This window comes from Gallus gallus, chromosome 1, assembly GCF_016699485.2.
Source record: "Gallus gallus isolate bGalGal1 chromosome 1, bGalGal1.mat.broiler.GRCg7b, whole genome shotgun sequence".
In the NCBI taxonomy this organism is placed as follows: Eukaryota; Metazoa; Chordata; class Aves; order Galliformes; family Phasianidae; genus Gallus; species Gallus gallus.
Genome location: NC_052532.1, coordinates 66,844,089 through 66,855,885, shown reverse-complemented (window position 1 = coordinate 66,855,885; position 11,797 = coordinate 66,844,089). Strand labels below are relative to the sequence as shown.

General features: G+C 40.4%; 1 protein-coding gene across 1 annotated transcript; it reads right to left on the bottom strand.

The window, feature by feature from the left end:
• Positions 1 to 7,666: 7,666 nt before the first annotated feature.
• On the bottom strand, positions 7,667 to 10,964 carry C3AR1L (complement C3a receptor 1 like). The gene is made up of 2 exons (NM_001030769.3): positions 10,903 to 10,964; positions 7,667 to 9,436 (listed from the first exon to the last, which is right to left on the bottom strand). Exon 2 carries the CDS (start codon positions 9,433 to 9,435, stop codon positions 8,050 to 8,052), a length of 1,386 nt encoding a protein of 461 aa, NP_001025940.2. The 5' UTR covers position 9,436; positions 10,903 to 10,964; the 3' UTR covers positions 7,667 to 8,049.
• Between the last annotated feature and the right edge of the window lie 833 nt (positions 10,965 to 11,797).

Here is an 11,797-nt window from a genome sequence, read left to right as displayed (position 1 = left end):
CTAAATTGGATGAACATATGTTTCTTTCAAGGCTGTTTGCTAACAGTAATTGCTTTTACTTCCAATAAATTTGTCGGGAACTCCTCTAGCACTAATCTGGCAGAGCTATAAGGAAAGTAAAAAAAACATTCAGAGATAAGTCTTTCAAAAGCAGTACGAAATGTATCAAGTAAATTAGTCAATAGTTCAAGAACTGTTAGGCTGAAAGCTGATGTCAGGGAATCTGTGCTGCTGTTTTTTGACACTAAAATGGAAGGTATGACAGATTGGCTTCAAAACAGAGAGGTCCCAGTCAAATCAAAGCTGATTTTAATGAGCACTTTTTTTAATTTCCGGATCCGAGTTTTCTGTGATTCAGGAATTTCTTCGATACTGTACCTATGGAAGTTTCCCAGAACAAAGCCATGGTCAAGTTTAAGTCTGGGACATATGGTGAGCCTATCCTCCTCCTGATTCCTTCCACTTACTTTACATTCACAAAACATAAACGGCCCACAACAGTCTGTACTTTAAATACAAAAATATCTTGCACTGAAAAGCTGAAACAGAGCAGTTGGAAAGCCATAGGCACACACACTATTTCTGACATCTGGAAGACTTCCTCAATTACAAGGGCGGTCAGTGGGAGGCAGCCAGGCCTGACTGGAAGAAGGTGGGGACTTCTGACTCATTTCCAGCTTTACCTCTTCTGTCCTCACTCACCTACCATTTCATCAACTAATAGACACAGGAGGTCTAGCCCTTCAGAGCAGGTGTCCTCCATAATGGTCTGCACCAGCCTTGCAGAGAGCAGCTAATTTGAAAAGCTTTTTGAAAGAACACAGGTTGTAAAAATATCCAATGGCCAGAAGTTAAAATTCAAATGATAAGTCAAGGCTATTCAGTAAGGCAGACAAATACAGATGCTAGCTAAATGGAAATGTTCATCCCCCCCTCAATCCTTAAATTGTGATATGATGACTTTTTAAAAGCACATTTCAAATTAAATGAAGTTTATTGAAGTGCACAGCATGAGAGATTACATATATATAGCTGAAAACACAAATAGAAAGTCCCTGTAATGAGACAAATGTAACAAGACAAATGTAACAAGACAAATATGTGGTGCATGACTATATGATCCACATAGGATGCCTCCCTTTCTCTTATTCTTATGCAGAAGTGGGAGGGCGTAGTTCCTAGAGCTGTGGTTTAGCGGACAGACGGTGGAGAAATCTACATCCATATGAAATTCTGTGAAACTCTAGTGTCTGGTTTTAGATGCTGCAATGTTTTCAGACAAATCAGAGTACCGTCACCTGAAAGCCATAGATTTTCCTCTGTGTTTGGCAATCTCTGCAAGCAGTTTCCCTGAAGAAGCAGGGTCAGCTTACTGCTATCAGCCACTGGGAGGGACCTCGACCTTTCTGCATGCTGCATGCCTCGACCTGCATGAACCAGCCACATCACAACTGAGATAGGAAAGATCACAGCGTTTCCTATAAGTCCCTCTGCTTCAGAAGGCCTCTTACGTATTTTGTTGTATATGATGTATAAAAAAACTGAAGTCAAGAGATTATATCCTAAGAGTAAGAATACAGAGGCGTGTAGTTTAATGAGGGAAGGAAACAAGTGATCATAAATTACAGAATGCTCTGCTGAGCTGTGGGTGATATGTACATACAGAAAAAGTAACATGCTTGCAAATCTTTGTTATCTTGCATCAAAAGAGAAGTAAGCTCTTTTTTTTCTGCTGCCATTTGAGGTATATAACTCAGTCATAAAAGCACTAGCTGATGTCTCCATTGAATTGCCTTTTCAAGTTGGAATTTCTATCTGTGCTCCCAAGAAAAGCAACCTCAGCATCACTTTCCAGACTAATGGGAAATGAAAATGTTAATATAATGCATCCTTGTGGGACTCACATAGTTGTTTCTATCTGCCTTTCTTTCTTCATTTCTCCAAGTGTGTGGCATTCCTTCATGTATGAGTATGTCTAAATTGCAATAGAGAATACGAGTGACACCACTGAAGACTTACATACATGTACATACATTCTAGCATGAGAGAGCATAAGAAAATCATTTATTGTTTTCTTTTCTTTTGAAAAACAGAATGTTGTTCCATGAAGAAATTTTGTTGCAGAATAGAAGCCAAGCAATAGATAGAAGACATAGATTAGAATTCTGAAATCATTATTTTCTTCAGACTACAAGCATGGCTGTGGTGTACGGCCCAAGCATAGCCTGCTGAAGAAGGCAGAGATTGTGAAAGACCAGAAAATGCCACAAAACCTAGGCCTGATAGTTGTTCTGTGGTCAGTAACAAGAACAACCTGTAGCTGTGCAGGTTGGATAAGGCTGTAGCTATGCCTCTGTCATTTCATTCACCTCCAGCTGCCACTTGCCTTATCTATGACTAACAGCATGCAGCCTAGTACTTATGTCAAGGGCCAGAGCTATGACAGGAAGACAAAATGCTACCTTTGGCAAAAACATGAAAACCATAAAAATGTGTGATAATTGACCTAGGAACAACCCCTCATGTCTTTGTGAACTGAAAACAAGGTCTCAAGGAAATGAAAGTTTCTCTGCTATTCTGCAAAGTCATGTGCTTTTCATACCCCCATCTATATCTCAGCTTGCGCACCTTGTAATAGTTCAAACCTCCTCACTTCTCATGGCAAATCACATGTAAAAGGTGTGTAAAATGATGACACTGAAGGAGAGCTTTCGAAACTCTCCTCAGCTGGCCTGAGACTCCTCAGCTTGCAAGCATCCCTCCCCCTGGAATAATGATTAGTTAATAGGCTAACACGTTGTTTGCTTAAAATATATGTGATTATAGAACATATATGCAACAGCTTGCTCAGAATACATATAATAGATTGTTTTGGTGCACCTAACCTGTGTCAGTGAAGTGCACCATAGTCACTGTCTTCTCACTGGACAAAGGCTTAATTCCCACTTAGCTAATACCACACAGGAAATCAACTTTTCCCCCGTGGTTTCAGTTTCCCCTTCTTTTGCCTTCCTGAAGTAAATTTTCATGTAACTTTGCTGTTCAGTCTTAATCATACATTTTACTCCACCTTCTTGATGAGTGAGCAGATTACAGAGCTTTGACAGTTTTCCACGTAAAAAGTACTCTTCAAATTTAGCTTTGATTCATGACTGTCTTCTCTGCCTTCTTTTTGAAGACTAAACCTTGGCTGTTTTATTTTATGGAGTGTTTTTCCTCATTAATGACTGAAGGATTCTTCCTCTCCATTGCACAAACAGTTGGGAAGCCAGAGATGACTAATTGAAAGCCAGCCTGGAAGAGTCCTATACAGAAAAGTTTTTTGCTACCACAGGAAATTAAGAAGCTAGAAGGAGAGGGACTGACTTTTTGTGCGATTAACACCTATTTGTATTCTGAAATGTGGTTTAGCCTAACTATTTGAAAGCTGCAGTTTTATGTAAAGAAAAAAAAAAAAGAAAAGAGAATCATATCATCTGTAGATTCAAGTTTGAATTCCTATGCATGGCTACTCTTATTCAAAAAGTCAAAACAAGGACAAAAAGACTCCCCCCGCCCCTCCTCTCCCCCCCAGAAACAGTATCTACTGCATAATCAAAATCTTAAATGTTTCTTATTGCATTATTGTCAGTGAATGCTCAGAAGCAAAACTTTTGTGTTTTAAAATGGATTTTGAATTACTATATCAAATTGCTTTTACTGAAAAAGGTCCATGACCATAAGAAACTGTAGGCATATTCTGCATATCCGTATGATCTTTCATATTTTTTGCATGTATATTCCTCCCCACCTGACTAAAAATTCGGCCGTCTCTGTACAGTTAAAATCTGAATGCATTTATTCTTTGAGGATGCAGCTGCTGAAAGTAACAGTTATATAGTCAGTAAACTTGCCAAGCAACCGGAACTTTTTCACTGAGGGCTTAATCTGCAGTGGTTATCAATTTGTTGCAGCATCTGCAATAATCCTCAGCATGCACTATGAAAACTGGAAATGAAGTGCATAAGCCTTTTGCCAAGAAAACTTTAACTTGCTTACATCAAGGTAGGTATTTCCTTGATTTCTTCAGGATTACATCCTGGATCCAGACAGCTTAGGTCATGGGTTTCCAACCTTGTGGCTTGTCTGGGCCTCATTGGGCGAAGAGGAATCGTTTTGGGCTGCATATTCATAGGTTGCTACCTAAGTAATGTCTCTTATATATTTCCATGGAAACTACAACAGAAACAATGAGTACAGTAACTCTGCTTGATAGAGAATATTCTCAGCTACACAAGAGTACTTTGCAACACACTTGCCACTATTAGCTACACATTTTCACCAGCGATGAACAAGACACCGGAAACCATGCTTGTCAAACTAGCACCAGCAGAGGTGATTCACTGTCACTGTCACCACTGCTGAAATGTACCACCCACCACCTCACTGTGGTCTCCACAGATGTTCAGCAAACACTGATGAACGTCACTGGCCGCCTTTTTTTCCAAATGGAGGAACTCAGTGCCATCCCTTTGCTTCATATGCACTTCCATGTCAGATGCCAATCTGTCAAACTGCCCATCTGCTGGTATGTGTTTCATGATAACAAAATGTAATGAAATATTGGTAGGAGGGGTCAGTCTCTACTGTCATACCACCAACATCTGCCTCTGATGTTGTGGGCTGACAACAGGAGGCATTACTTTTGGAGCAGCCATCATAAAATATATAATATAGTTCATAAATTAGTAACAAAACTTATTTTAATTTTTAATACTTTTATTAATACAGTTTAAAAAAGAGAGCAACAAAAGGGTAAAGCTAGTGGGATTTGTGACCTTGTTTTGTGAAACTAACACATCAGTCTGGTTCAGTGGCCATGGTTACAATTCGTAGTGAGTTCTCAGGGTATTTGTCAGAGATTTTTGATGAAATTTTACCCTTCCCGTGCCTCATTCTTGACAGTACTTGTTCACAAATGTGCATGCTGCCCAAAGCAAAGACATGAATCAGGAGTGATTGTGAAGAGAGGGATATTTTTCTCTTACAAAAGTCTGGTAAAGAGCCGTGACCACATTTTTCAGTTGAATGTCTGATTGCAACTCTACATTTTCAATATGAAAAATATATTTAGGTTGAATGAAAGTGGAGTTGTAAATGTAGCAAAAGATTGATCGTTTCTTTTAGCCATCTTGAAACCTGTTCTAAACCTCCTTTATCAAAACAGAAGCAAGTCTGCATATTTTTTTCAGTTCACAGGACTGTGTTTAGCCAGTGTATCAAAATGCACACAGCTATTCGCCATAACTTGAGTTGGCACAGCACTGCCCTCCCCATGCCCTGGTTTCAGCTCAGACAGCCTTAATAGCACTGTTCAGTTGGTGCTGAGTAATGGGTGTGTGCCTGGGCCCCAGCTGGGCGTCTCAACAGGGCAGAGCTGCTACCATGATGGTGCAGAGCAAGAGGCGGCCACATTGTGAGCTATGCTGGGCCGCATGCAGGCTGTGGGCCACAGGTTGGATATACCCGCTCTAAAGCTCTTGAACACTGTAGGAATTTGGGACAGGAAGAATTAATTCATAAAAGTATGTCAGAAAGTGAACCAAGAGTTTTCCCTTCTGCTTCTCCCTCCCTTACCAAAGTCTGTGAGATAATACCCTAAAGAGGGAGTTCTCTTTTAGTCCAGTAGCTGACCAGAAGTAATTAAGTTGAGTTTGTAGGAAGAAGGTGGAATTTAGGGGTGGAAGACAAAAGACAATCTCTGATTCTCGTTCTCTGAAGAGCAGCAAACAGGAGCAATCCACAACAAGGTGATCAGGAGGGAAGGTAAAATGACATGTTAATGAAGGACCAATAATCTCCATATCCTAATTTGCTGTTGATGTTGCACCACGCAGCTCAGGGCTGGGCTATCACAAGCTGTTCATAGAAATTGACTTCAGTCACTTGGTTTGTTCAGTCCAGAGGAGAGGAGAGTGAGGGAAGACCTCACCGTGCCCTACAGCTCCTCATGAGGGGAGTGGAGGGTCAGCACTGACCTCTGCTCTCTGGTGACAGTGTCAGGACCCACAAGCATAGGGCATGAAGCTGAGATGGGTGGGTCAGGTTGGATGTCAGGAAAATGCTCCTCACCAAGAGGGTGATCAGGCACTGGAACAGGGTCTCCAGGGCAGTGGTCATATCACTGAGCTTTCCAGAGTTCAAGTGCACAATACTCCCAGTCACACTGTATGATTTCTGGGTAGCCCCATATGGAGCCAGGAGTTGGTTTCATATGGGTCATGATTCATATGGGTCCCCTCCAACTCAGATGTTCTATGATTCTATGAAATCAGCCTCTTTTAACTGCAAGAAGTTAGAATGTTCTGTCTGTGGCTTAGACACACCATGTGATGCAAAGATAACTACTTAAAGATAACACCTCCAGTCAGAATTATATTTTAAAAGTTAACCTCTAAGAGGAAGAGAGGAGTGGTTTTGGTACAAACATGGAGTTAGCTGTTGTCTATGCTGCCTATGCTTCAGGATGGTAACTTGGAAGCATGTGCGATTGGGTTTCTGTGGAATGTGGCACCAGAGACAACCTGTAGTTGGTGCCAGTTAATGCTTTGCAGAGCATATCTCAGAGCTGGCCCCATGGAAATCTGAAACCACTGGAAGAAAAAGAAAGATGGCTCCTTCTGCATATGCATGTGCCCACAATTTGCATATTTATATCATCTGCGTATTAACCTGCCCATCACTTGCATACATAAATACATGTCAGATCTTGTAACTCATTCCTCTGCCCCTGAATTACATGTACATTGCCAGTGCATGGGAAGGCATTGGGTTGCCTAGGTGGATCTCTGCACTGATACCAGCTGCAGGGAGTGAAGAGAATCAACACCGCCATGGAGAGTTCTTACAGGCCCTTCCACAGCAGCAACCCACAATGCTGTGTGTCAAGGGTCAGGCAGAGAGGTCTCAGGAGTTTATTTTTTGTTTACTCTTCCTTAAATAACAAAAAAGTGAGTGTGTATGGTTTAACCCTTTCGTGCCAGTATTGCATTTCTTTTGGCTGTGTCTAGCATTTGGGCTTTGTTCCTACTTACCAGTTACCTTGAAAAGAAAATTTGGGTGTGGACATTACTAAATTAACAGCCCCCACTTATGTGTACATGCAACTGAGAATTTTTAGGATATCAAGGGAGAGTCAGAAGTCCTTACAGCTGCCTGTTTTCCCAACACTGAGACCAGTCCATCTTTCAACTCTCATCTTCACCAGAAAAGCTGCGAAAACTACCCTGTGGCTGAGTAGTTCCTCATATTCTGCTTGTGATAACTTAAAATGCAGTGGGGATATTTGGGCAACCTCAAACACCCCTTAGAAGAAAGTTTGGGACTCTAATGGTGGAAGGAGTGCTGAGGAGCCAGTGAGTACATGCTAATGAATATAGTTACAGCATTAAAATTAGGATAGTTACCACTGTGCAGTGATATATTTGCTGGGATAAACATGATACCTTGGACATCTACCAAGACATGAAAATCAGTTCAGTGCAGCTGACTAGAGCATGTGCTGTTCCTATGCAATGCTGTAGTAAAATGTAGTGCTTCTGTCTAGCTATCTTCAGGAAAAAACAAAACAAAACAAAAACCCCAAAAACTCTCAGAACAAAGTATAGTCAAAGGAGAGACAACAGTGTTGGTTTCACCTGCATTTTATCAGAGACAGGAGATGCAGAATATCTTTAATAGACATACGCAAATAACTGATTATTTTCTTACTCAGCAGTTCAGAAGTTGAGGTACATGATTGCACTACAAATCATTCCGCAAGCCTTCTTTACTCTTTAAAGTACTCTCGGTCCCTTGCTTCACTAGTCTTTCACCAGAGATTATTACTCCTAACATTTCCAAATTTCCATCTTGCCATAGTAGGATATAAAGTGGATTAGCAGATCTGATCTGAACCATCTCAGTGCCCTGTGTGCAATTCTGTTCAGTAATCAGATGTGTTAAAGCAAAAAAAGTGGAGAGTCGTTGATGTACAGAGCTCTTTCTGCAGTAATGATGGGAAGTCCTGCATTAGACTGTGGTACTAATATCCTTATCTTTTGAAGTCTTGCTTTTGTCAAGAGAGTAAGGGGTTGAACATGTTGGTTCCTCAGTAAAGACTCTTTCCAAGACTCCTTGCAGTGATTGCCTTGCCTTTGCTCTGAAGTCCCTCCCCACAAAAACATACAGCAGAGGGTTGATGCAGCTGTTGGCATATGCGAGTGCTACAGAGAGGTGATCCCAGAGGATCAGTGACTCCTTCAGTTCTGTACCAGGAGTAGCCACAAGGGACAGAATCCCAACTGTATGGTAGGGAGCCCAGCAGATGAAAAATGCAACTACCACAAGAATGATAGTTTTCAGCATCTTGTTTTGTGGCTTACGATAGTTACTTGCACGCATCCTGAAAGCAATAAAGGCGTAGCAAGCTGCCACTATGCTGAAGGGAAGTATGAAGCCAAAGACAGCCCTAGTGATAGTTATTACAATTAAGGGAAGGGATACGGCATAATCATTATCACCGAAGACACTGTCAAAATCAGCCAAATCAAGAGGAGGATCAAGTAGCTTTAAATTGAAGTCATTGTTGGATGGTACAGGCAAGCTAGTATGTGGTAGGTCACTCTGAGATTCCAATAGCCTGATGTCAGGATAGGCAGACGAATTTAACAAGGAGTTCACATCTACAGTGGCATGAGAAAGGTGAGCTGCTGTGATTATGCCTTTGTTGGTGGATATGCTGTTTGCCTGAAAATCTGGATAAGTATCAGTAGGCTGATGAGCAAAGATGGTGTTAACATATGTGACGGTTGGTACTAAAGGTGAGTAATCTTCCAATAACCCAGACGCAGGATCACTGTCATCCATATATTCTGGTATTTCATAATCTCCAAAATCGTACCCACACTCAGTTTTTCCACCATCGGTGACAGTGGTGCGATAGTGAAAGACAGGACAACAGATAATGAAGGCCAGGATCCAAATGCCACTGCAAACTAGTGAAATAAACTTCACTGTTCGATGATTTTGACACCAGACAGGTTTCATCACGAGGAGACACCGGTCAATGCTGATCACCGTAAGTAGGAAAACGCTAGCAAACATGGTGAAGATTATGACTGATGGGATGACTTTGCAGAGAAACCAACCATATGGCCAGTGTGCATTGAGGAACAGGTGAACAATTTCGAATGGCAAAGACAAGCAGCACATGAAGTCAGCCACAGCAAGGTTTAGGAACCAGATGATGTTCACAGACCTCTTCATTTTCAAACCAGCTACCCAGATAACCAACCCATTGCCTGGGATACCTATGATGAAAACTAGGATGAAGATAACCAGGGAGCTGATGGATTCTGGTGCATAGTATACAGCATCCTGTACATGTGAACTGTTGTTAGCCAGGAGTGGAGACATTCTGTAGTTATAAAACAGAGAACAAATTAGTAGACAATACATATCCACCTTCCCAGATTCTTTGTCTGTACTGAAGAATCTCTGAGCCAGGAAACAGTACTGAGCTGGGTGTATACAGAGGCATCAGTCTATACTAGTTTGCACTAAATGCTTACTTCTACTAACCTGGCAGTTCACTATTATTCTCTACTGAAGCTTCCACTTTATTCATATGCCCTCAAAATCACCACTTTTCTTTCCTGATCAACTTCCTGCTTTGTATGTAATACTCTTTTTTTCAGAATGATGTCAGTGTTTTAGTTTCTTTTCCCTTTAAAATGAGCGGTCTCTTCCTGGCATAACCAGTAGATTTAGGTTGAGAAAGCAATGTTTGTCTTACTGGAATAACCCCGCTCCACTTTTTGGACATTATAAATAGACCAGATTAGACAGAAACTCTGTTTGTTGAAGGACATTTTTAAGGAAGCCACGTAAGAACTTCCTTCTCCTTTCTTGTCTACCAAATATATATGTCCTGAACTCTTTGCTTGATCTTTGGAAAGCTAGTCTTGATGAGGAGAAAGGCAAGGAATTAATGGCTTAAGAATGACAGACAGAGATACAGTTGAGGTAAGAAAAAATAAAGAGCAATAATAATACTGTTACTGAACTACTTAGGTTTAAGAAAAGCTGTTTTATTGCATGAAAGTGAAGCTGAGTCACAGAAAATCTCAGTGTGGTTTTAAAACTATGAGAGGTAGAAGTGGAAAAACTCAGTTTGTTCAGTCATTCTTAGACTTAGATACTAGTAAATTAAGAAGAGAAAGTTAAGAAATCTAAAAAAGCCGTAACAGGTGAGAGAAAAAGAGCCTGTAAGCATTAACAAAATTGTTTTTAAAATCCCCGTTAACTAAATTCTTGCCAAATCAGTGAAGACAGTTATGTTGCTGAATGATCACTAAAAGAATTTCCAGAAGGCAAAGAAAATGCATAGGCAAGAGTTGAACACAACCTGCACAAGTAACTGAGGTTACATGAATAAGAAAACTAAGACTGATTCTATTTAAACCTCTATTATGCCAGTAATTAGGTGCCTGTCACAGACTGCTAAGTGCAGGTCTAAATCTATACTGTTATTAAAAATAAAACAAAATAAAAACAACCACATCCAAATAATCAATCTCTTTCCTGCGTAACATGTAGTCTAAATGTGGAGTACATCACTCCAGCGTTTGAACTGTTTCATCACAAAGAAAATGACATAAATGGTTTCAACAGACATTGCAATTAACATTTTTTGGTAACAATTGTTCACAGTCTTTTAGGTGAGTGTGACTTGTAAGGAAGGCTATGAAGTAAGTCATTGGAAAGCAGCAGTTACAAAAATGGAAATGAGAAATGAAGGGTCGGACGAAGGTTTTCAAGAGTGAATAATAAGAAACTGCACACTGAAGAATAAAGCAGAACTCTGTAGTTTATTACACCTACCCCAGTGAAGCAAGTGCTGCAGTGCATCAGGGTACAAGAACCATCGGTCCTGTGTCCAGAGTGACTGCAGATAAAGAAGCTCATTACATTTTAGGAACTGTTTTTTTCCCTTATTTGCATGTGTATGCAAAGTAACCCTCCCACCCCAAGGGAGAGGCTTACAATGTCTCTCATTTGAAGCTTTAGAGGCAATTGGCAGGTAAATAACAGAGCAAAAAAACCCTAAGAAGCTGTTTCATCGCTGTCAAAATGAAGTACTGTCCTAAGTCAAAGAAAATCAGGAAGCTAAAGAGTGATAATCACAGGCACACACTTTAAACTTTTCAGAAGAAGACACAAGATTTCAATGCCAAACCAATTGTCTTGCCTACTAACATAACAGTGAATTTTAATTCGTTTACTTCATAAATACAAAATCTAGCATGATACAATCAGGTGTCTGATCTGTCGTTTTGTAGCCACTTCATCTTCTATTAGATCAGCACATTCATCTAGATAATTCAGTTTCTTATCATATTGGATTCTTAACAATACAGATCAGCTTCTGTCCCAGCCTGAGTTTAGTTCACAAAATACAGGACGCTCCTCAAGAAACCGTAATTGCTTGTATCAAAGGGATTTTAATTTGTTTTGTTACCTTTCAGTACAGCAGTATGGAAAACCTTTTTTTTTTTTTTTTTTTTTTTAAAGGAAAAAGAAAACGGAACTGAGCTGATGAAATGTTAGAATTGGTCAACGGAAATGCTGATACCACAAAATGCAGGCAGTAAAGCTAAGGCGTTTAAAACCAGCAACAGTAGAGTTCCCCCTCAACACACCTAATCAGGCAAGTCAAGAAACTGCTACCAGAAATGGCAGAGCACAGGTGTACGAAAATTGGCCTCAGTATTTTGAA

What these genes read in the sequence shown, in the direction of transcription:
- C3AR1L (NM_001030769.3), bottom strand. Translation starts at nt 9,435, where the DNA reads ATGTCTCCACTCCTGGCTAACAACAGTTCACATGTACAGGATGCTGTA.